This window comes from Aotus nancymaae, unplaced genomic scaffold, assembly GCF_030222135.1.
Source record: "Aotus nancymaae isolate 86718 unplaced genomic scaffold, 86718_ANA_hifiasm-v0.15.2.pri h1tg000059l, whole genome shotgun sequence".
Taxonomy (NCBI): Eukaryota; Metazoa; Chordata; class Mammalia; order Primates; family Aotidae; genus Aotus; species Aotus nancymaae.
The window spans coordinates 73,308,250-73,334,133 of NW_026988473.1; the positions used below are offsets into that span (position 1 = coordinate 73,308,250).

Genomic DNA, 25,884 nt, shown 5'->3' on the forward strand with positions numbered 1-25,884 from the left:
TCTCCTTCAGTGAGGATCCACTGGATTTGTGGCTGCTGGGCTTTGGAGCGCCAGGAGTTACTTCTAATCTGGATATCGACAGAGCTTCTAGAAACAGACCATTCACAGTAGCCTTGTGAGTATCAAATTTACAGTAAACCCATCATGTTTACTTTTTCTTTTAAAAATACTTTAAATTTACCTGTCAGCATGCTTGGGTCTTTTCTAAGCTAACGAGCAGCTGTCCTAGTGATTTACATCAAATCAAAATAAAGTATCTTCAATTTGTAACATACCGTTTGTGTTCCCTTGTTATTTGATTTTTTTATGTGACTATTTTCTGTATTGTTAGATTTTTTAAAATGTGAAAAGATATCTTTCCATAGTTTCATGCAATGATAGAACCTATCAAATACCTAAAATGTTCACTAAAATGTGGGTATGTAGTAATGGCTATAATATACAGCACAGTAAAACTTAAAAATGTTGAAACGCTTTGAATATTCTTGTTGCAAAAGTCCTATCTGGTGTCTCTTCACAATTTTCAGTTTGCAGACTACTCTTGAAAGCTGTTGAAAATAGATCTAGCCAGCCTAACGCGCCAGCTCATGTTTGTAGTCCTAGCACTTTGGGAGGCTGAGGCCGGCAGATCTTTTGAGGTGAGGAGTTAGAAACTAGCCTGGCCAACATGGTGAAACCCCATCTCTACTGAAAACACAAAAAAATTATCCTGGAATGCTGGCGGGCGCTCGTAATACTAGCTACTTGGGAAGCTGAGGCAGGAGAATTGCTTGAACCTGGAAGGAGGAGGTTACAGTAAGCTGAGATTGTGTGACTGCACTCCAGCCTGGGTGACAGAGTCTCCGTCTCAACAACAACAACAACAACAAAAAGAAAGAAAGAAAATAGAGCTAACCAACTAGTAAGGGGTCCCAAGAGACTGCGCCTCCCCATCACTACGGGGAACGGTCAATTGGTGGCCATGCTTCCATTAACTGCATTTCTAGAGTTTCTAGTTTAGAGTAGAAAACCTAATACATATCTTCACTTTTTGTTATTTTAGAAGATGATTAGTTTTTTTTTTTCTTTCTTTTTTTTTTTTTTTTGAGTCAGTGTCTTGCTCCGTCGCCAGGCGCCAGGTTGGAGTGCAGTGGTGCGATCTCGGCTCACCGCAACCTCCACCTCCCGGGTTCAAGCAATTCTCCTGCCTCAGCCTTCCAAGTAGCTGGGACTAGAGGCGTGCGCCACCATGCCCAGCTAATTTTTGTGTTTTTAGTAGAGACGGGGTTTCACCGTGTAATTCTTGCTGTTATAGTTTAAATGCTCACTATTTCAGAATGTGAAAGTGTTGTCTCTGATAATGTGAATTGACTATGAAAACAAATTTTCTAAATAAATAGATATTATTTATATTTAATTTATTGAAAGGAAGAGTTTTGCTATTAAAGGACAAATTCGACGAATGATAATTTTAGGAATTGACAGTTGAAGTCCACTTTGATTAATCAATCTTAGGTAAAACCTACTTCATTTGTAATTGCTAAGAAAACTTCATGGGTGAGTTTGGAGGCAGGGAGTATAGAATAATAGCATAGATACTAAGTGTCTTTTGTATATTATCATCATGGAATCCTTGAGAGAGAGAATAACAGACAGGAAGAGAGTCAGAATGTGCTTCTTTGTTAATCAGCTTATATAAGTGACTCATAAATCATCCCAACTTTTACCCTCTTCCCAGCATTTAAGCATGTCTAAGTAATTGGGAATGACTGAGAGCACGGCTTGTTTAACAATAATACCATGAGGACTCTCTTCTCATTTTTTCATTTGAATCACAGTTGAATCTTTATATCCATGGGTTTGTATCCATGGATTCAACTAATCTCAGATAAAAAAGATTTACAGAAAGAAAAATTGGTTGTACTAAACATGTATTTTTTTTTTTTTTTGAGACAGAGTCTCACTCTGTTGCTCATGCTGAAGTGCAGTGGCCAGATCTTGGCCCACTGCAGCCTCTGCCTCCTGGGTTCAAGAGATTATCCTGCCTCAGCCTCCAGAGTAGCTGAGACTACAGGCACGTGCCACCACACCCAGCTAATTTTTTGTATTTTTAGTAGAGATTGGGTTTCACCGTGTTAACTAGGATGGACCTCTTGATCCACCCACCTCGGGCTCCTAAAGTGCTGGGATTAGAGGCTTGAGCGAGTGCCTCCAGCTAAACATGTACATTATTTTTAACAATCTTCTTGCTGTTTCTGAAGAGTATGGCATTACGGATATTTATACAGCATTTACATTGTATTAGGCATTCAAAGTCATCCAGAGATAAAGTATTCAGGAGGCTAGGTTTAGGTTACATGCAAATCCTACACCATTTTCTAATAAGAGACTTGAACATCTTAGGATTTTGGTATCTCAGGGAGCCCTGGACCCAATCTTTAATGGCTATGGAGGAAAAACTTCATAAATCCAGCATGTTTGCATTTACTGTGTCTCAGTTTGTGCTGGAGCTACATTATTGAGTAGATTGGACAGAGCTCAAGTAGACCAAGGAAATTGTCTACTGGCCTTATTTTCCCTATCATCAGGGCAAATACAAATAAAATAAGAGAAATTCTCAGATTTTTGGTTTTTTAATTTTCAGAAACATGGATTCAGCCAGCCGGCAAGCCTTCCAGAATGAGGTCACTTGCACCATTTGCATGAACTACTTCATAGACCCGATCACCATTGCCTGTGGACACAACTTTTGCAGGTCCTGCCTCTTCCTCTGCTGGGAAGAAGGCAAAGCACCAATGTGTTGTCCTGTATGCAGAGAAATCTCAGAGAAGTCCGACTTCAAAACCAATGTGGCCCTCAAGAAGCTGGCATCTCTTGCCAGACAGACCAGAGCTCAGAGAAACATCGACAGCTCAGACAAGATCTGTATACGACATGAGGAGACCAAGGAGCTCTTTCTCTTTGGTGAGGCTGACAGGAGATGGCTCTGTAGGCCCAGGTCTGAGTCACCGGAGCCCATGGCTCACAGCCACAGCCCAATAGGATGGGATGCGGAAGAATGCAGGGTACGTGACACCTCTAAGGCAGTTTGAAATCTACAGAAACTTAAATCACAAAGATGAGGGCCTATGATAATGATGGTGATGAGAATGCAGATGGTGGAGGTGGTGATTATTGCACGTCAATCATAAGACAGAAATGTGTCCTTTCAGTGTTGCTGACTAATTTGACACTAATCATAGCTGCCTTGAGCCTTCACTAAAAAAGTTTTCCTTAGAAACATTGTTCAAATGTGTGGAATGGAGCGGGTAGGAGGTGACCAACACCAAAACACTTTTCAAAGTCAGATGATATAAAAGCCAGTTTCTCAAAAAATTGATGCTATTATCTGAAGGGTCCCTTACAACTCTCTATTATGTTTCTATCACTTTTCACTTCCAGATCATTATAACCACATTTGTCTAACATGGAAAACTCTGACCACTCCACTCTAACATTTATGATTCTTTCAACTACAGCCTTTCTTTTTTAGGTAAGGAGATGAAATCTACTATACTGTCTTCATTATTTCTAAGCTTCCTGTTTATTTTGCAGGAGAAACTCATAAAGGAAATGGACTATTTATGGAAAATCAATCAAGGAACACAAAACGATCTGAATCAGGAAATTAGCAAAACTCGTTCAATAATGGTAAGAATGAAAATGGTTCCTTTTGTTTTTATGCAAACAAACACAATATTGGCTTATAATTTTTAGCTAAATTCAAATTACCACTTAAAAGATAGTGATTTCATCCCACAAAAATGTGGTGATTTCAACTGATATAATAAGAATCACAAATAGAGAAGCCCACACAAGCTAGCCAAATAATTTTAGTATATTGGCTAAATGGCATGTTATATATTCTAGTTCAAATTTGAAGGTTGGTATCAACCTTTTCAGACACTGGAAAAGAGACAACATTTTACTAAGGTTGAGTGTGAGGAAGAGGAAAGAAATAGAATAGTATATAGAAGAAAAATATAGTAAAAAAAATCAATCTGCATAATATAATGTAAGGCTAAAGGTTTTTATAACATTTAGGAGAATCAAGCATGGGAAAAAACCTAAAAGGGAAAACCTAATCGGGGAAATCATTGACTTGGTAAGAACTGTGAAGAAGCATGACAGGGAGAGAAACTAGGAGTCTTTATGTAGGTTTTGATTTAAACAGGGAGAGAGAATAAGAACACTGAAAAAAATGGGCAGAATAAATAGTAACTACTCAAGACTCCTTGCAAGAGTGAGGCAGAAAATTTATCAAACTGCTTGATTATACCCAGAATATAATTATTTGCAGTTTTCTGTGAGAGTGACAACATGTAATCCTTTTAACCAAATGTCTCTACAGAACTATGTGGAATTAAGGAAGGCGATAATCAAGATTCAGTATCTAAAGATGCATGAATTTCTTGAAGAGGAGGAACAACTTCATCTGCAGGCACTGGACAGAGAAGGAAAAGAGCTTTTCCAACAACTGCAAAACAGTGAAGTGCGAATTACCCAGCATTTAGGAAGGATGAAAGACAAGTACAGAGAGCTGTGGGAGATGTGCCACATGCCTGACGCGGAGCTGTCCCAGGTGAGGAGGGAGGGTCTGTCCTCAGACACAGGAAGTCTTTGCTGGACAATGCTGCCAGGACGTGGAAATGCCACCTGCATATGTCACTACTGTCAGCTAAGTGGCACATGCTCTCTGATGCTCATCATTACATTTGTCCAGTCATTTATTACCGCATACTTTGGTAATCTTTGGAAAGTTTTTGCCATTGTAGCAGATAACATATGAAAAACTTCTCTTCTATATAATTAGGAGTAGTATCCACACAGAGAGGTTATCCAAAGTCAGCAGAACTCCAGGCCATGGGAAGGTTACTAATACTCCATTTATATGCCGTAGTTCCTCCTCACTCTCTGATGTCCCATACAAGAGTGATTTGCTGAAGACATTGAGGCTTTTCTCCTTGCCTAGGCAAGGTTTGTAAAAGCTGCTCATCAATGTCAGTCTACTCTGTGTCTAATATGGTTCTCTGTTTTGTTTTAATAGCTGTTATGTGTGGTCAGACCTTTCCTTGGGAATAAGATTAGAAAATTAGTGCCACTGGAAATGCAGATATCCTTGCTTGACTCCACAATCTCTGGCTGAGCTCCTGTCCTCTTAAGGTCCACCGATGAAGCCTTTCATGGTTTAGTTGAAGTTCTATTATTAACGTAGCCTGGAATGATTCCTTAGAGGGGAATAAGAAATATGCATTTTTAAAACACCGAAACAAAAAGAAACGAATATGGGAAAACATGTAGAAGGAATATACTTTCAAAATTAACATTATCCTTTATTTCTTTGCAGGATATGGGAAATGTATTGGCAAGGTGAGTTTGCACCAAAATAATGTTATTTCTGAAAAGGTAATATGGGAAATGTATTGGCAAGGTGAGTTTGCACCAAAATAATGTTATTTCTGAAAAGGTAATTCTCTTGTTAATGAAGTGTATGTATACATTTTGAGCTACTAACATTATCCTCAGTGGCTATTTTTTATTTTGTTTCAAAAGAGGCCCTGAGGTCTTTTTCTCTTTGGTCTGGAAAGTTTTCATCTTAAAATTTGTATGAATTCAAATATACTTAAAAACAATTTGCCATCCATCCATCCTGTCCAGCCCCAACCCACAGATCTCTATAAAAAATTACTCAGAGGAATCATAGCGGTGTCTTCTACTCTAGAGGGCTGGAAGGGAAAAATGACAGAGGTAGGAGGGAGATTTCCTAAGGATGGGCTGAGGAGGGAGCTTAGTTCCCAAAAGCATCAGTGACCGGGACCTGCTCCATCACAATACACCCAGTTGTAGGAAAGACCTAAGGAGAATGATTGCCTCAGGACTCTCAGCAGCAGGGTTCTCAGGCTGGAATTAGACTCCTTTGTTTTGCACAAAAGATTAAAGTCCTTTGTCTCATGGAGCATTCTCTGTTAGATGCAGACTAGCATTAGTGAGGTCCCAAAGGTTTTGGTCTGAGTTTTCTGCTCTCTGAAATATTTCCAGGATTTCTGAATATTCTCAGGGGGTCTGATGGACAGAGATAGGCAATGACTTTTAATGCCTTTACTAGTTGTGTAATGTCTGAGAAGAGTATGTCTGGAGAAATTGAGTTTTTATGTGAGTAAAATTTAGAAAAAGTAACATCCTTATGTCCCCAAGAGAATAGAATAGAATGTATACCCAGTTAACCAAAACTGGCAGAATTCTGAGGAAACATCTTCTATGAAAACACAGTATCTTTGTACGACTGTGCGATTAGCTCTGGGCTTGGAAGTATATCTGAGGCCATTTTTTTTTCAGGACTTATTTGGCACACATGCAAAAGCCCCAGCCGGTGAACCCAGAGCTCACTTCATGGGGCATAACTGGAGTCCTAAACATGCTCAACAACTTCAGAGGTAAGAGCCCCTGCTTGGCAGTCCAGCCTCATCTTTTTTCCTTATTGTGTCCCTTGGTTGAGGCTTTTCCCATTTAAGTCTTATGATTTTTGACATGTAGGTAATATACAGTTTTCTAAAACATTTGCATCTTCTCTACCTGCATAGTAATATTACAATGATCAAAACTCTACAGTTTGAAAAAAATGTGAAACAAGATACATATTGTATCTGCAGAATAAGAGGACAAAGAATATTCAGGTCATGTGGTTATGAAAACACTGGTTCTCACGGTGGCATCAGTATTTCATGTTTATTCGTTATAATTCAATTCTGAAGGCTTAGATTTAGCATAGTGGCTTTTAGCTGGTTCTATTCTAAGTACATTTATATGCATTCTGCAAGTGGCCTTTATTATTTATAAAATCAGGAAGTTTTGATCAACAAAGAAAATGACTACAATATCCATAATCAGGACAATTGCAATGCCATCAGATACATCTCATAACAACTGAAAGGTGAGGGATCCGTGAATTTGGCCTAACCATGTTAGGCCCATTCTAGAGAGCAGGTCTAGGTAGCAGAAGGCAGGATTGAATCGGGGGTTAAATGGATAATGTAAAGCCGGAACATTCTTTTCAGAAATTTCTACTTTACATGTGTTAATTTCTACCAAATATTTGATAATTTACATTCCAATAAATACATCACAACAAAATGATGTCTACCTACTGATGATCTTAAAGACAAATAATACAAGAAGATTTTTCTGCTAAAGAATAAAAAAATATTTAGATATGTCCTGAAACAAACTATGCAGAGATAGACGTTGAATCATTACTTCACTCAGTGATACAGTCACATTTTTTCTCTATTATTTAAAGAATAATACATAATTGTATGTGCTGTAGAGTTGTAGTAATATTTCATCTTCATGGATGCATGGGGCTGAATTCTTCTGGCTTCCTTTATTCTGTATTTTCTTGGAAAAAGATCAAATGAAGTGAATAAATGGACCACAGAGCCTCTGCCTCTCATAGCCCTCACTGATACTGTATTTTTTCCTTGGCAGTGCACACTGCTCTGAATACAGAAATGACGCCCTGCTACATAAGCCTTTCTGAGGATGTGAGACAAGTGATATTTGGAGATGACCATCGCAGTGCACCCATGGATCCCCCAGGAGTGGAGAGCTTTGCCATGTGGGGAGCTCAAGCATTCTCCTCCGGCAGGCATTACTGGGAAGTGGATGTGACCGGCTCTTCCAACTGGATTCTGGGAGTCTGCAAAGATTCCAGGACAGCAGATACCAGTATCATTATTGATTCTGATGAAATGTTCTTTTTAATTTCCTCAAAGAGTAACAATCAGTATAGTCTCTCCACCAACAGTCCACATATAGTTCATTATGTGCAAAGGCCTCAGGGTCAGGTTGGGGTGTTTCTGGATTATGAGAATGGAGCTGTGAGTTTCTTTGATGTTTATCAAGGTTCTCTTATCTATGGTTTTCCTCCTTCCTCCTTCTCTTCCCCTCTGAGACCTTTCTTTTGCTTAGGTTCCAGATGAAAATTTGGTTTCGTGATGATTTATTGTGACCTTCCATAAATGAGGTAAATAGTGTCCTGAGACCTTATGTGAGGATACAGTTCTATATGTGAGAGCCTGTGAGCTCATTGTAACTTCATGGAATGTAATTTATGGTTATAAATGAAATAACCACCCTGATTGTATACTTTTGTTAATTGTTATTTTAATAAATTATTGTGTAGTGTTTACTAGAACATAAATTATAGTCTTTTTTTTGTAACAAGTTTGTTTGAGATCCATTCACTTACCATGAAAGTCCTGTTCTAATGTATTTAATTCACAGGTTTTTAGTGTATCACACTTTTGCAGCCATCAGAACTATCTGCTGCCTGGGCATTTTTGTCACTTCCAGAAGAATCCCAATACCCATTAACATTTCTTCTCCATTCACCTTCCCCCGTTTCTTCACAACACTTAATCTACTTTTTATTTTGTGCATTCAGGTAAATAAAATCACACCATATGAGGGTCTTTTTTAATCTGCTATTTTTTCAGAGAGTATGTTTTCAAAGTTTGTACACACTGTAAATCATTTGTCTTACTTGTTTTTTTGAACCAGACTGGGGTAGGAAAATGAAGTGGTGGATATCTTATCTTACAAAGAATAAAGCAGAGTGCTTATTTTCTTTTTACCTCTGACCAAATTAAGTTGATCTCACACACTGTGTTATTTCTTATCATCCTAATTATTAATCACATTTCAGCTCATACAATAGTTTTTCAGTGCTGGGTCACTCTGCTCTTTCATCCTCTCTGAGTATAGCATATCAGACCATAATATTCAGAAAACTCTTACACTTATTACTACCCCTTCCAAGGGGGCAAACACAGTATTTTCCTTCTTTGCTAACAATTACCGTTATCCAATGCAATTTTTAGAATAGATTACAGTATAAATAAGATGAATAAATGGATAAGTAGAGGAGTTAATATGTACAAATATTACTCTAACATTAAGAAATTTCTCCAAAATTTATGTAACAAAATAGACTAGAACATGCTAATGAATAGCTATCAAAAGATAACAAATAGACCTATTTTTAGATTCAGAAGCGAAGATAATACTATTAGGGTTTAAAATAATTATAGCATCATTTTTTTCCATAGGGTTGATTTCAATTGTCTTAGGTTTTTTAATATAAACTAGTGAAAGATGAAGTTTCCTATATAAAATGATGGGGAACAGGAACAGAACTTAGAATAATAGAGACTGTCATTATTAAAACTGACATATACATTTAATTACTTACTGAGCATAAAGTGGTATCAATCTCCTTATGCAGTAGAAAGAACAAAATTAATTGACATTTTAAATAAGAATCTAGATGATATAGAATGGAAAATTGTAAAATAGAATGTAATAGCTGTCTCCTACGGCACCAGCTTGTCTGCTCTGACAAAGACCTCGAATTTGAAATGATTGAGCGGGTGCATTCCTCTCACCTGTTTGGAGCAATATAGGAGTTGGTTAAGAAGATTTACATCTTCAACAACTGAATTTTATCTCTGTGTGCAAGAAACTGCCATTTATGCCATGTCCCAAGCACAGAAAACCTGCAAGAAAAGAAAGAGGGACAGCAGTATTTGGCTTTAAGGAAATGACCTGGTGTTTTTCACAATACTTTTGTTGCCACCGTGTCATTTCAAAATTAGACATGTGGCACATCAAGTTGTCAGATATATCTGGGAATGCTGTCTACACACAAAAAATATTTATTTTTATCATTTGGTTTAGAAAAAAATTAAATGACTGACACAACAGAAAATAACCCAAGAGATTGGTTCAGTGAAACAAAGCAGGACCTCAACAAAACAGATAAGGTGTTGCTGAAGTTAGCACCAGGTCTCAATATTCAAGAGTAGGTAAACCCTGCTTTTTACGACTGTCAAGGTGTGGGCTGCTTTCCTTTTCAGATCCTGGCTAGCTGAGGGTTAGGTGGCGGGAAACATCGGACTTGTATTTCGTCTCCTCAGTGGATGATTTAGTTAGGAATAATTCTCCAAATTTTGAAAATACTTATCAGAAATGGGCTCTGATTCTTTTACTCCATACCACATAGATTCTATATTAATTGTCTCTCTTCTCCCTCCACATAGTTCATGCAGCATAGTAGGAGTTTGCAGAGAGAAAACTTATCATTGGCCTCTTTCGGACTTGCTGCTTTTTTCCAAGTGATCTGAGATGATGAAATTATTCCCCTTAGAACTTCAACTCAGCACTCCTTTCTGATTTTCACCTGTGTTTCCTGAGCTTTTCTATTGATGCTAAAACTTCTCTATGCAACAGTCAATGCCTCCTAATTTAGTTATCTTATTTGTTCCTAGTTTTCAAAATATATATATATTACTGTCATTCTTCTAAGTCAGCTTAGATATACTTTTACAGAAAGACAGAATTTGAGACTTTACAGTCATTTAGTAGTTGACTGATTTTGGAAGATGAAAGAGTTTCTGTATCTATTTAGCATATTTTCTTTCCCATTTAACCAAGAGATTCTTATTCTATTGATGCTCCTAGGGATACCTAATTTATTTATTCTCTTCACCATTCAGGATTTATGTTAGGTTATCACCAAGATTCACTTACAATTGAAATAAAGAGAGACCACTAAGAACATTGTCAATCATTAACTCAGAATTCTTGAACTTCCTGGGTTTTTGTCCCTAAAAGAAATTATTTATCAGTAGCTTGGTTACATGTTTTTTTAATTCAAGAATTTTGATTCTTCTAATTGGAAAAAGAAAAAAATGACAAAGAGAGTAAACAGGAAAAAATAAGCTAACAAAACTGAGACACATTCTTGACTAGTAGTCTATTTCTGTACTAAATTTAGGAGACATGGAAATGGTAGTTTTCCTAAGTGAAATAAGACAGACACACAGAAAAATTCTTTATGGCCTCACTCGTATTTGAAATCTATTTTTAAAATTGAATACATAGAAACAGAAAGTAGAAAGGTGATTACATTGGTTAGAGTGGTAGGAAGGAAATAGGTAGGTGAAAGGCAAAAGTTGTAAAGGTGTAGTAATGTAGAATAAATGAGTCTGATGTACATCCTGTAGGTATTTTTATAATCTTATATTGTATTGGGAAATATTCTGAGGGACTAGATTTTTGGTGCTCTTATCATTAAAAAGAAGCATAGCTAAGTGATATGATGGATTTGTTAATCTGCCCGATTATAGTAATCACTTCATTATGTATATGTATCTCAAACAACATACTGTGCACTTCGAAAATATAAAATAAAACATAAGATTAAAAATAAAGGTAATTTTGTTTTTGTATGTAAGCTGAAATCAAGTGAAGACTAGGTCAGTAACAATATTGCTTTGCTAAACTAAGAGAATTGTAATAAAATATTTTTAGTTGGAAAGCTATGTGTATTAAAAGATGTGATCTAAGGCTGGGTACAGTGGCCATACTTATAATCCTAGTGCTTTGGGAGGCCAAGGCAGAAAAATCACTTGAGGCCAGGAGTTTGAGATCAGCATAGACAACATAGTAAGACTTTATGTCTACCAAAAAGAAAAAGAAAATTAGCCTTGTGTGGTGGTGTGCACCTGTTGTCCCAGCTTCTCAGGAGGCTGAGTTGGGAGGATTGCTTAAGTCCAGGAGTTTGAGATTGCAGTGAGCTCTGACTGCGCTATTGCACTCCAACCTGGGTGACAGAGTGAGAACTTGTCTCAGATCAGCAACTCAATATTTTATGTAGCCATACTGAAAGGCATGATTCTTCTACAGTTAATACATCTATATATGTCTAGGCCAGCTACATCAGGCAGAGCTTGTCCTCTAGTACTTATATCTACAGAAAAATCAGGCAGTTACAAGGAGGCTACACGAAAATATTTTTTTTCTCATTCTGGACTTTGAGATTATAATTCTTTATATTGATTTTCTGTCTCAATGGTGGAATCACCATTGAAGTTACTTTGTCCAAACACCTCACATAATCTGAGATTTAGAAAACATAAAGTTCATAGGATCTATGTATTCTTGAAACTTAAAAATCTCCAGGGACTCAAGGATACTATTTACGTGGAATCTCAGGCCTTCTACTGCATTACTGGAGGAGCACATTTGAGACTCTCAGTGCTGGGTTACAGGAGTCTGTTAACAGGTCTGGACAATGAGTGATGACAGCCCAGATAATTCTGAGGGAGGCTTTCTGCTTTGTTATAAGGAAGATAATCACTGCAGATTCTAGGCAAGCTCCCAGTTATCATTCCAGGATTTAGTTGCTGTTTTTGTAATCCCAGCATTTTGGGAGGCCTAGGAATGCAGATGAATTGAGGTCAAGAGTTCAAGACTAGCCTGGCCAACATGGTAAAACCTTGTCTCTACTTAACATACAAAAATTAGTGAGGCATGGTGGAAAATGCCTGCCATCCCAGCTACTAAGGAGGCCCAAGCAGGAGAATCACTTGAACCCAGGAGACAGAGATTGCAGTGAAGGGAGAGCATGCCACTGCACTGTAGCTGGGGCGACAGACTGAGTGAGACTTTGTCTCAATAAATAAATAAAATCACATCTTGAATGGAGGGTGAATAACGAGTATAACATGGGGCCTTTGTAGGGGGAAGTATGCATTAGATGGACAGGAGAATATACTTAACATGCCAGTGGAAGGTGGAATACTGTGAACGAGCTTCTAAATATCTCAGAAGAATACTTTTGAGAACTGTGTTTAATTCTCAGTATAGAAAGATGTACCCTTTGAATGACATTAAAAATTCACTAGAAGAGTGAAGAATAATAGTTATAATGTCACATAAGTAACAAAAGTCTCAAAACATTAAGTGTTCTCAAATATTAGAGTTTAATTAAAGTCCATATTTGAGATAGAGGAGGGAATAAGTAGTAGTTCATATATTAATCTTTATTATGTAAAAAATACTTTTATAAAAATTTTCCATAATAACTGAGGATATAAATTACAATAATTAAAATGTACAAAAGAATAAAAGCGTTAAAATAAATTGTGAAAAATTTAAAAGAGCGTAAAATAGAAAATTGTTTAATTTTCAATCTCGAAATCAGAAGCAATTTTATCAAAGTCCTTAGAAAATTAAAATCAAAAACAAACTTAATCATATATAGGAAGGTTGGTTTCCGCCGGGTTGGAGCGAGTAAGCCATGGCTTCTCTGGGGACACAGAAGCAAAAAGTAGGGACCTCAGCCAGCGCCTCTCACCCCACTCTCCCTGCCCGCCCCGGTTCCCCCCCTTAACCCTCTCCCCGCCGCATGGGTGCTGCTGACCTGGACCCCACAGGAGGATGGCAGGAGGCGCTGCAGGACCCCGACACCGCCATTCCCACTCCGGGGCGCGCAGGTCGAGGACTCCAGTGCTGACTACGAAGAGTTCCAGGACTTCTGGAATTGGAATTACGCCGACAACATCGCCTTGGATGACTCTTTCTACTCTTTCCCGGACGAGGAGGAGCACCGCGTCGAGAGCGCAGAGAGCGTCCTGGAGGGCGTCACGGAGTCGGGCGGGAGGGGGCTGCTGCGGACGCTGGTGCTGCACGGGGTGAGCGTCGAGGAGGCGCAGGAGAATGACCGCAATGGCCGCACCAGCCTTATTATCGCCGGCTACCACCGCTTTTTGGATCCTGTGATGGCCTTAGCTGAGTGCCCCCACGTTGATGTAAACCGGCAGGACGGCAAGGAGAACACAGCCCTGATCACAGCTGCAGGCAGGGGCTGCCCCGGCCCCGTGGGCACAGGTGCAATGCACACTGGCTCTCAACCTTGCGCTGCCGGCGTCAGCATCGCCTGGGCTGGCTCCTCTGAGCTTTAACACAGATCCGGTGGAAACACAAGCTGTCAGGCCCTGCCCCTGGAGTCTTGCTTTGAATAGCCCTGGGGTGGGGACCAAGAATGGGCTGATCCACAGATTTCCCGGTGAGGCTGATGCCGCTAGACCTGGGACCACACGGTGAGGACGCGGGCTTTGAGGTTTTCATGCCTGATGACGGCCAGGGGCCCCTCTCTCTGGGCACTGAAGAGCAGCAGAGCCACAGACCCCAGGAGAGATGTTGTCAGAGGGACACAGAGGCATCATGGAATTAAAGCGAAAATGAAGAAAGCAGCTGAGCATCTGTCCACGACTTTCCTGCGCTGTGTTACTGAAGAGGCTGTTCGGACCCAATCAGGGCACGCTGTCATCACCCCTACTTGTTGAACTATGTCCCGGGTCTTGACCTTGAACGGAGGGACGCATTAGGGTTCAGCGCCCTTTTGAAAGCCGCCATGCAGGGTCCAACGGATTGCATCCGAGCCCTGATGCCAGCAGGGGTCATGTCCGCACGAGGGACCCGCCGTGGGACGTCGCGGCAGGAGTGGGCACTTACACGTCCGCCTCACGCACAGGCTGCTGGAGCGCCCCTGCCCGGAGCGGTTCCGCGAAAAGTATCAGCCGGAGCCGCCGTCTGCCCCTGAGACAGCGCGCAAGCCCGCGGGCTCCTAGAACTGCCTGCAGAGGCTCCGGGACTGCGTGCCGTCCGCGCTGACGCCGCGCTCCCTGCGGGGTCCGGAGGACGGAGGCGCCCCGGACCAAGTGGTCAGGACGACCAGGAGCCTCTAACAGCCCCGCCGTGGCCATCGTGTGCCAAACCGTCTGCCCCGAGAGCCCCTCGTGAGTGGGGAACAGGCGGCTGGCGGTGCAGGAAATCCCGGCGCGCGGGGGCCCCAGGCGGAGGAGGCGGGCGAGGCGGAGGGCGCAGCGCGGGGTCCCGGGAGGACACCCCTCTAGCCAGCCTCCAGCCTGCCCCTCTGCCGGGGTCCCGGGGTCCCGCCGCCCCGCCCCGCGGAAGCCCAGCCTCCTGCTTCTGCAGCTCTTGCGGCGGAGCAGCGTGCGGCCTGGCGTGGTGGTGTCCCGGCTCGGCCTCAGCCAGGCGCCCACGCCCACCTTCCAGCCCGCGGGGACTGCGCGGAAGGGCAGCACCAGGACAGAGGCCACCTATGGCTCAAGTGACCTTACAAGGAAGCCGAGGAGGAGAAGCTGAAGGCGGAGGGGACCCACGAGAAGCGCCAGGCCGCGGCGCAGAAGGAGAGGCACCCGCTGCCCTGAAGAAGAGGACCTGAGGACCTGCAGGTGCCAGGTGCGAGGACCGGGCCAGGGCGAGGGCGCGGGGCTGGGCGTGGAGTGGGAGGCGACCCCGCTGCACATCACACCACCGCAGTTCCCAGGACCACCAGGCCAAGACCATTTCCAAGCTGTCTGTCCAGGTTGCTCCCAGAAGGGGGCTGGGGGAGCCACATCGGTTCCCCCGACACTAACCCCCCAGCAATCAGTACACCTAGAGGGTACGTTGTCTAAAAGGCTCCCTTTAGAGAACCTCAATGCGGATTATTTTAAAGGTCAATTTGTTAAAGGGTGTTTTCTGTGTAATTTTGTATTTTTAATCATTATTTATTAAATTTGCCAAGTTTTACAAGTGGTAGGGCCCCTTATATCCAAGACAGCTTTAATACACTTGCCTGAAGACGTTGTTTAAAATACTATTTCTAGCAGTAAATATTTATGATATCGGTATGAGTTCACTCAGAAATTATGGGATTCTCCCTTTTTTGGCTGTTTTGGACTTTTCTTCTCATCGTGGGTGTATGTGCACACTGGATATTCTTGTTAATTAGATTAAGTGATGGCAGATATTTCCATTCAGTGGAGATATGGACTCATTCAGCCATGTGATCAAGTGAGACAGATCAGAATTCATTGTATGTTTTTAAAAGTCTTATCCATACAGTCATATATTGGGGAAAATGCTATATCATCAAATTATAAAACAATGTAGAGACAAACATGTATGTATTGCTAGAATTAAACTCATTTTAAGCAAGAGGTTTTAGATAAACTGGATATAAAATCTTTAGCATATTAAAAATAGATATGAGAAAAAACTGTCATTTGATAAAATGGGACAGATTTCAGAAATGATTACCAGAAATACAAAGTTAAGCCATATGTGCTCTTAAGTATTAATTTAAATACTTGGACGCACACGATCACAGACCTATTTGGAGGCTCTGTACTATGACTGTAATAACCCTAAATAGCTCGTGATGCAGGGTGTTTGTCTCAGGACATGGCCAGGGCTGGTGCAGTCTTCTTACTCCCTTCCACTTAGCCATCAGGCATCGAGCAACCAGGGATGTTACACTGGCCTTTCCAAAAACCCCACTGGACAGGACTGCAGGCTGCACCCAGGCTAACGGGACATTGGTGCATTGATGATATGACATTTAAGATCAAATTGCAGTGAGTTTTTGAGAACTGCAGATATTAGTTCACTGTGGGTCACCCTTGTGGCCAAGGTGTTGGGATTGGCCACATCCTCTTGAGGAGAGGAGAACTGTGACTGACACTGGTTATCTTTGGGGGTTGACTTTCCTGACTCCTCTGGCGTTATGGCACTTTCCTGCCACACGTACATAATTCACAGCATTACCAAGTCACCAAAAACCCCACCTTCACCTCTGCCAGCTGAGGACCCAGCCAGGCAGTGCCACGTGGTCTCCCAAGCACGCTTCTCAAAGCCGGCTACCCCTGCTGCGAAAGTTCTTAAGGCGCTGGTCCGGGGAGCCGAGGCCTGGGCCTGTCCTAAAGCTCTGCAGGTGACTGCACTGTAGCCAGCATCAAGAGCTGCAGCTCTAACACAGGGATTTTGAGAGGCCTCAGTGCCCTTTACGTGGCACTTCCAGGACACCCATCCTGAGTCCCACAAAGGGCTCCACCTTCCCAAGCACCTCTAATTGTCATTGGAACAACCTGGGTCAGGAAGCTTCTGCTCGGGCTGATGTGGCATCTGACCTTTGGTGGGTTGCCAGACATTCCTTCCTGTTTCTGCCATGGGAAGTTGGCACTGGGAGTGGTATGAAGCCCCCACTTCTACCCTAAGCCTTGGGTGTCTGCTGCTTCAGGTCAAAAATGGACATTTCTGGTCCTGCCCAGCCACTACCTCACCACAACCCATGCTCAGAGTCTCCAGGGATGTGTGGACCAGCAATGGCAGGACAGCAAATGACTGGCGATTTCCCCAGGTCCCCCACTGTTCTGGAATGGACACATTGGGGCCCTGCCAACAATGTGTTCCAGCCTTATCCAGGTGCATAGGATACCCTGGGGCCAGCACAGGACTTGTCAGTCATGCTCCTGGTGTCCACAAAACAGCTCCAGAGATACCTGCATTTTGAAAAGCCTTCTAAGCCAGCAAGTGTGGGGCAGGACATGGATTTGTCTGGCAAATCTGAAGGTGAGCTGGCCACTTGCCTGGTGACTGGAAGCTGCCGTTACCTGGCCAGTGTATGTAGCTCAAGGAAAAATGACAGCTGCACGAGGGCTCTGAAGGCACTGGGAAGCCTGACCTCCCGGGAGCTTTGGTGTGGCCTCAGTGGAAAGACTGGATTTTGAAAACCTGCCAGCGCTTCCTGAAAAAAGGGTCATTACTGATTGGACTGCAGACTCTCAACTGTCCCTCTCTAGACTCGCTCTAGCAGTGGACTGCTTGTGGGTAGCCCTTCCCTTTGACCCATGGGGTAGGTCCGAGCAGTTTCTGCAGCTGTGCTCATGGCTGCTGGCCCAGTACTTCTCATTTTTGCCATGAGGAAGCAGATTTGCTAGTAGAGGCCAGTGTCAGATGGGAACTGTTTTGATGGCATGTTGTTCAGTGTACTTAGTGGGGTCTCGTATGGCCCGAGGACCCACTATGAGCACTCTGCCCACTGTGGCACAGCACTTGGCTGGAGTCATCATAGCCCAAGTCTTTATTGAAAGGTAGTTTTGACCCAGGCGGCTCTTATAGAACCCATCTGGCCAGGTCTAGACCATCTCTGCCTCTGACCTGCCTTGGCTGCACAGAGGGACTCAAGAGGCCCAGAGCCAAGAGGATTCTTTCCCCTGGAAGGGCTCCTCAGTCATTCAGCCTATGGTCCTTGATATTTGGCTGAAGGTTACCCTCAGAATCAACATCTCTGGTATTTCCCCAAGTCTGCCTACGTTTTAGATACTCTCATCAATGCTAACAAAGTATAGTTTTTGACGAAACTGTTATGTCATAATACTACATCCTTCTAATGTAAAGGAAAACAATGAAGCCATCCCTCTCAGGTAAAGCAATGGTCTGTGTTGGCCTGATGCTTTATGAATTTTGGGAGGTAGGTATGGAGGCACCTTAACACCAGCTTTTGAGAAAATGTTCTAGAAGCTGGTTTAGAACTGCACGGCTATGGATACACTTGATGAAAACTGCAAAAGGTTAGGACAGGCCCAGAAAGATGACCAGCAACCCCACAAGCCTTTGGGGCATCCGAAGAAATTTGAAAATTACACCCCATTCAGATGAACAGTAAAAGCTAATGTGCTGGAATTCTCCTTGTTCTGTCTGGAATTTGGGGGTGTCCAAGGACCTGTGGTTTTAACAAAAATTACTATATGACTTTTTTTTTTTTGAGATGGAGTCTTGCTCTGTTGCTCAGGCTGGAGTGCAGTGGCACGATCTCGGCTCACTGCAACCTCCGCCTCCTGGGTTCAAGCAATTCTCTGCCCCAGCTTCCTGAGTATCTGGGATTACAGGTGTACACCAGTTTTTTGTATTTTTAATACAGATGGGGTTTCATCATGCTGGCCAAGCTGGTCTTTAACTCCTGACCTTGTGATCTTCCCACCTCGCCCTCCAAAACTGCTGGGATTACAGGCATGAGCCACCACATCTGCTAGCTTCTGGTGGCTGATTCTTCCTTTTATTTCTTCTATGAGGATGCCAGGATACAGGCCGACTTTATGACTGTTTTAAGGATTGAATAGATTCCTACGTAGGGTTTCAGGTTTTGACTTAGGTCCTCTTAGAATAAGCTCTCTTTTCTGAATGTAAACCTATTTGCATTGTCATTTCCAAAAATGCAGTAGGTTTCTGAGTATTGTAAAGATACTGAGTACAGATACAGTTGTTTAAATTTCATAGCGTTTATTTTGAGGTGAGACTATTATAGTTTACAAAAGATATGTTCCTATTCAGACCTCAGGGCTATTTTGGGATTCCCAGCAGCTTCAATTTTTGATATTCAGAAAGCTAATAACCTTAAAGTTAATTATAATATGATATTTGACAGTTAAAAAAAAAGTTATTCCCTCATAACATCTAAAAATCGTGTATCTAATGTTTAAAAAATATGGAAAAAATCTGATAATGTAAAACTGTGGGAGAATTGTGGTTAAAGAATAAAAACTCGCTTGCTAAATAAACACTTTCTTACAGTAAAATAACAAAAAATGTAAAAGAAAAAAGAGGAAAAGGTAACATTCACATAAGAAAATTTAAAAAAAGAAATGAAGAAATAAATAATTCCACACATTGCATTTAAAATGAAAACTTCCAAATGGTTCAGAAATGAAAAGTGGCCTTAAACTTTGGACTATTTTGTAAGTGATGATTAAAAAAATAAGTATAAGACATATTCTAACTTAGAAAAAGGGGAAATCACATAAAATTGACTTTAGAAAAGAGATGTGGAATATTCAGAATCTGGGTCTAGGAAAGAAAAAATTCTGTCTTTCCAATCCTAAAAGTAGGATGATGTGTGTAAAGCAGTGGAAATGGAAATACAGTGGTGTTTTCGTTGTTATGTGGCCCTTCTATGAGCCAGACATTTTTTCAAATTGTAGTCAGTTGAAGAGTGGCCTCTGAAAATGTATGTCTAAGTCCTAATCCTTGATACCTGTGAATATGTCCTTTTGCAAATAGGATCTTTGCAGTTGCAATTAACTTGATGATCTCCCAAAGGGATCAATCTGGATTTAGGCTGGGGCCTATGTCCAATGACTGGTATCCTCATAGAAGAAATAAAAGGAAGAATCAGCCACCAGAGCTAGCAGAGAAGCAGGGAGTTGATTTCCCCTCAGAATCCCCAGCTGTCAACGTGTTGATTTTAAACTTCAGACTTTCAGAACTGTGGGAGAGTAAATTATTGTTTATTTGTGAGTTTATTACAGCAGCCATAGGAAACTAATGTGCAAATGTTTTACACTCCTATTTTTCTCCTCACAACTCTATTAGGTCATTTAATCCTTGCTGTTCCATTACTTAGGTAGTAATACTGGGGCTGGACATGGTGGTTCACTCATGTAATCTGAATACTTTGGGAGGCAAAGACAGGAGGACTGCTTGGGCAATAAAGTGAGACCCCCATCTCTTAAAAACAATAAAAAGAAGAAGGCCGGGCACAGTGGCTCAAGACTGTAATCCCAGCACTTTGGGAGGCTGCAGTGGGCGGATGAGCTCAGGAGTTCAAGAACATCCTGGCCAACATAGTGAAACCCTGTCTCTACTAAAAATAGAAAAAGTATCTGGGTGTGGTAACAGGTGCTTGTAGTCCCAGCTACTCAGGAGGTGGAGGCAGGAGACTCACTTGAACCCTGGAGGTGGAGGTGGCAGTGAGCTGAGACTATGTCATTGCACTCCAGCCTGGGTGACAGAGTGAGACCTCATGTCAATAAAAAAAAAAGAAGAGAAATGAAACCAGGAAAACTAAGAATTTGTATAAGGCCAGACACAGTGGCTCATGCTTGCAATCCCAATATTTTGGGAGGCTGAAGCAGGAAGATTGCTTGAGCTCAGGAGTTCAAGACCCGCTTGGGTAACAGAGAGACCTCATCTCTACAAAAATAAATTTTAGCCAGGCATGGTGGTACATGCCTGTAGACCCAGCTACTCTGGTGGCTGAGGTGAGAGCATGTTTTGAGTCCAGGAGATCGAGACTGGAATGAGCCTTGATTGTAGCACTGCACTCCAGCCTGGGTGACAAAGCCAGACCTTATCTCAAAAAAATAAAAAATTCATATAGCTTCACAAAGTCACACAAGTAATAAAAATATCAAAAATAACAAGATGCTTTAAAAAAAAGACTCAACAAAATAGATTGTGTAAATTGAAAATACCTTTATGAAAACAAAAATTGCAATTGAATATTAGGAAAATAAAAAAGTGCTGTTGATCACTTTAAAAACTGTGTAGATCAAGGCTGCCACCTGAAGTTGCCGACACATAGCACTTTTCATATTCTACACTAAAGCTTTTCGATCAACTTGTAGATATCATGCTCTAGATAAAACTGCATAACATCTAGGACGTTTCCCCCAGAAGTTCACAATTTGCATAAACAGGGAAAGAAAATAAGATAAATACCCACCTGAAGACTCTATAACTGGTCTTAACAGTGTTTGCAGGAAAATTCATTTATTCGGCTCCGGAGCTCTGTGTCCTCTGGGCTTTCTGGATGTCAGTTACAGTTTTCTGGGGTTTCCACATTCTAATAAATTCCCAGTGCCTCCAAAAGAATAAACCTTGCTTTTTGGATGCCATTGTATTATAGGATGCATAAAGCCCCTCCTTGATTAGGTTTCTGCTATACACAGTACCAAGGAAAGGATTTACCTTCCCATCATTAATTAAATTAAGTCAAGGTTTAATCTCTGAAAATAACCCACCACAAACACCCTCTAGTGCTAGTTTATCTTGCGTTGATTTTTTTTTTTTTTTTTTTTTTTTTTTTTTTTGAGACGGAGTTTCGCTCTTGTTACCCAGGCTGGAGTGCAATGGCGCGATCTCGGCTCACCGCAACCTCCGCCTCCTGGGTTCAGGCAATTCTCCTGCCTCAGCCTCCTGAGTAGCTGGGATTACAGGCACACACCACCACGCCCAGCTAATTTTTTGTATGTTTAGTAGAGACGGGGTTTCACCATGTTGACCAGGATGGTCTCGATCTCTTGACCTCGTGGTCCACCCGCCTCGGCCTCCCAAAGTGCTGGGATTACAGGCGTGAGCCACCGCGCCCGGCCTTGATTTTTAAAGAACACCTGCATTCAAATTCATGTTTGAGTTTCTGGGGCCCAATATCTACTCCCATTTCTGCTCCCACACATCTGACAGTATTTTGATATGATATTTGAAATATACATTATTTAATTACTTGATAATTTCTGCCCTTTCTTCACTGCAATCTAGGATCTTCTACCATACGCGTTCCTCGTGGACATGTAAATCCCTCAGTACTGATCACTTTTTACCAGCCTTTAGATTTGAAGATCAAAATGCTAATGATTATTGAGGATGGTTTGGGAAAAAGAGAAGTAGAGGGTCCATGTCTGGCACTTCTGGCTGATTTTCTTTGAAATTTAGGGAGATGCAATGGGTACTGCACAGAAAAAAAAATACTCAGATAATTTTGTTTAAAGCATTTTGATTAAATTCAAACTGATCAAAAGGATACCTTTATTTAAATGACAACATATTTGAACAAATATTTTTTAAATTTTAATTTCTAATCAATATATAAATGTTAATTTTATAACATTATAAAATTATAAATTTTAATTTCTAATCAATATAAAAATGCACATTTTTATGAGGTACACATGATATTTGGATACACGTATACATTGTACATTGATAAAATTAGGGTTTGACAATATCAGGTTTCATATTTATAAAACAGCTTTCTACCATTTAGAAATTTTATATCTAAAGTTACCAACTACTAATTTACTGAATATATCGAATGATAGGATATTAGTTGGAAAAACCTAAATTAATAAGATGTTTAAATAAATTTTTATTCTTAAAGTACAGTAAAACATGTGACTTATTTTGGAAAATTAAAGAAAAAATCCTATGGACAAAGATGTACATTGAGGAAAACACGTACAGAAAAATGTCAGGACTATATTACTTGGAATAGTAGTAATTTACTGATATTCTTTTGAAAAAACCGACCTTTCTTTTCATATTTTATGGTCTTTTGTTAATGAAAATGAACTTCTCTTTAAAAAGAAATGTTTGTTTTTACAAGAATATACTCCCAGATACATACCTTTTATATAACTTATATAAATAATTTAATGTCTATAGTTATAATTAGTTTTATATGTTATTTAAAAATCTGAAAGATTATTTAAGAAAGTCAATAAATTTTGTATATATTTGTTTACATTCTGATTATTCAAATTGGAACATATTTCTGAGTGAAAATTAAGAACTTCCATTGCATTAATAAAGAGATATTCATTTTCTCTACAAAGTAATTAAGTGAACTATTGTTAAACTATTTAATTGGCAAATGTTAAGAAATGATGACATCCAATATTGCTGATAGAATGAAATGTGTACCTTTTTATACTACTGATGAGATTGTATGAGGTTATTGGAGGATGTTATATAAATATGCAATAAAATTTTTAAATTTTTTCCCTTTTACTCAGTAATTGTAGATCTGAAGAAATGTCTCAAGGACTTTATCAGACAGCAGTAGACAAATAGGAAACATTACTTTAGTAATACTTTGTGCCACTGCATATAATCTACACATAGAACAGAATATAACTTTGTATTATTTTTCAAGAAAAACCTGAATCCTCTGCATTTTAAGACAACCTTATTTTATTTGCTGGGTGACGTAATAAATTGAGTTGTGACCCCAATAATTTATGTGCAAGTGCCAACACCTGGTACTTATGAATGTGAGCTTATTTGTAAATGTAATTAATTTAGAATCCAGGGATGACATTTTCTTACATTTACAGTGGGTTCTAAATCCAATGACTGTTGCCTTCATAAGAGAAAGAGGAGGAATACTTGGGACAGGGGCATAGTTTCTTATGATTATTCATGTAATTTTTTGATTATATCAAGTATAATATACATTAAAAATGCAATTACTGAGAAACACTAAAATAAGCTATTTAAAAAATTATTATTAATCCTAGTATCATAATTAACTGCTCTTGAAATCGGAATATCTTGATTTAAGACCCACTAGTATAACTCAGTGTACAACTTACATTGTATGTGATAATGTTTCAAGGTCTCAAGGAACCCTTTTTTAGTTTTCTTCTCATTATGTAAGAAATTTATGCCAGGGCTGAATCACATTTACCATTACATCAGCTTTCATTTATTTTTTCCATACAATCATAGGGACTGTATCACTAAGTATGCTATAAATGCTATTTATAAAATGTTCCCTTTTATAAGATGAAAGATTAATAAAGAACAAAAAATTGCCTGTAGAAAACCATGCCTGAGGATGAGCGAGGTGGTTCACGCCTGTAATCCCAGCACTTTGGGAGGCCAAGGCGGGTGGATCACCTGAGGTCAGGAGTTCAAGACCAGCCAACATGGTGAAACCCTGTCTCTACAAAAATATTTTTAAAAATTTAGCCAGGCATGATGGTGGGTGCCTATAATTCCAGCTACTCAGAAGGCTGAGACAGGAGAATCACTTGAACCTGAGAGGTGGAGGTTGCAGTGAAATGAGATCGCCCCATTGCACTCCAGCCTGTGCAACTCAGTGAGACTCTGTCTCAAAAAAAAGAAAAAAAAAAGGAAGACCATGCCTGAAGGGCACTGTGTGGTCATCACTTCAGCAGGTTGACACTCACCCGTGGAAGTGGTGGAATCTGTCCATCAGTCCAGTGATGGGTTGCACACTGAGCTCTGAGCTGACACACTGGGGCATGTGCTGCTGCTCTGACTCACTCCTTTAAAGAGGAAAATATGATTGAGCTTTCTAATACAAAAGCCTTCATCACAGTGTTTAAAAAGACATAATCATTCTAGGGAGATTCATCTTTAAAACCCTTTCCTCATATAGCAGTGTATCTCCACATTCATGGGATAGGATTGTGTCATTTGTAGGAAATCTTTCTTGTCTTCTTTTCTTACTTCATTCACCTACCACCTGGGAAAAACTAGTTCATGCACCTCAATATTTTTATGACTTGAAATCCATAGTCATAAATAGATCTGCTTCAAAAACTACTGCATTGAGTCCAGAAGCACATACATTCATTAGCCACAGAGAGGAAAAAGGATAATTTTTGATAAAGCAGAACAGGAAATTATAGCCAGTCAAACCCACACATATACACATGCCAACAATTGGAGTTTCCATAAATTGTGTCTTCACTTTGTTAGAAATGGCTTGATCCCTTTCATAGCTCTCATGCTACCCCAGTTTGCATCGAAACCCACTTACTTGGTCAATATGTCTCCCAAATCTCAAAGATTTTTCTTAGGTGTTTGTTTATCTGAACCATTTGCTCTTTTGCTTTTCTGAAGTTGCTGTAAAATCTTTCTGCCATCCTCTGTAAGTTTCTCTAAATGTCATTTTTCTTCTTATGGGGAACTGAATGCAGCATTTTCTACTCAGCTCTGGTCATCTCTGCCCATAGATACACATTACACTGCAGGGAAATCGATTTCCTAGATGACATATTTACTCTGACTTCATTCTCCTCCACTGACACCTCCTGTATTCACTTTGATTCATGTTTTATCTTTTTTTAAAAAAAATTATTTTAACAATAAAGATGAGGGCCTCACTATGTTGATGGCCAGGCTCGTTTTAAACTCCTAGTCTCAAGTGACCCTCCTGCTTCAGTCTCCCAAATTATTTGGGATTATAGATGTGAGCCTCTGAGACTAGCCTGACTCATGTATTCTACCAATAAGCTACCTACATTAACTTATATCCTCCCTCTTCTCAGAACCATGAAATAAATCACTCCTCTTTCTTTTTGTTTCTGAACAATATTGAAAGCCCAATTCATTCTCTCCTCAAGCCACTTTCATTCATTATATGACTTCCTAAAATACCTGAAGAAAGGTTATTATTGATCATTTCTCCAATATACATCCTTTGATATCTGAAAGCCTACATGTATCTTTGATATCTGAAAGCCTACACTTGTATTTTATTGCATATGTGTTGGGATATTTTTCTCCACACTTGATTTGCATTTTAATTCTTGGATGGTATATTTTAAAACACAGAAGTCATCATATTTCATGTAAACTAACTAAATT

The 25,884-nt window shown here is 40.4% G+C and overlaps 1 protein-coding gene and 1 pseudogene across 1 annotated transcript; both read left to right on the forward strand.

Moving 5' to 3' along the window:
- Nucleotides 1-8,190, forward strand: LOC105711907 (tripartite motif-containing protein 64C-like). The gene is made up of 7 exons (XM_012444814.2): nt 1-115; nt 2,624-3,044; nt 3,574-3,669; nt 4,370-4,600; nt 5,366-5,388; nt 6,355-6,452; nt 7,504-8,190. The coding sequence occupies exons 2-7, from the start codon at nt 2,628-2,630 to the stop codon at nt 7,995-7,997; spliced, it is 1,359 nt and encodes a 452-aa protein (XP_012300237.1). The 5' UTR covers nt 1-115; nt 2,624-2,627; the 3' UTR covers nt 7,998-8,190.
- A 4,969-nt stretch (nt 8,191-13,159) lies between these two features.
- Nucleotides 13,160-15,095, forward strand: LOC105711889 (ankyrin repeat domain-containing protein 33B-like; annotated as a pseudogene).
- The last annotated feature ends 10,789 nt before the right edge of the window (nt 15,096-25,884 follow it).

Coding starts and splice junctions, on each gene's coding strand:
- LOC105711907 (XM_012444814.2), top strand. CDS start 2,628: ATGGATTCAGCCAGCCGGCAAGCCTTCCAGAATGAGGTCACTTGCACC. Junction 3,045..3,573: donor GGGATGCGGAAGAATGCAGG/GTACGTGACACC, acceptor TTTATTTTGCAG/GAGAAACTCATAAAGGAAAT. Junction 5,389..6,354: donor ATGGGAAATGTATTGGCAAG/GTGAGTTTGCAC, acceptor TTTTTTTTTCAG/GACTTATTTGGCACACATGC.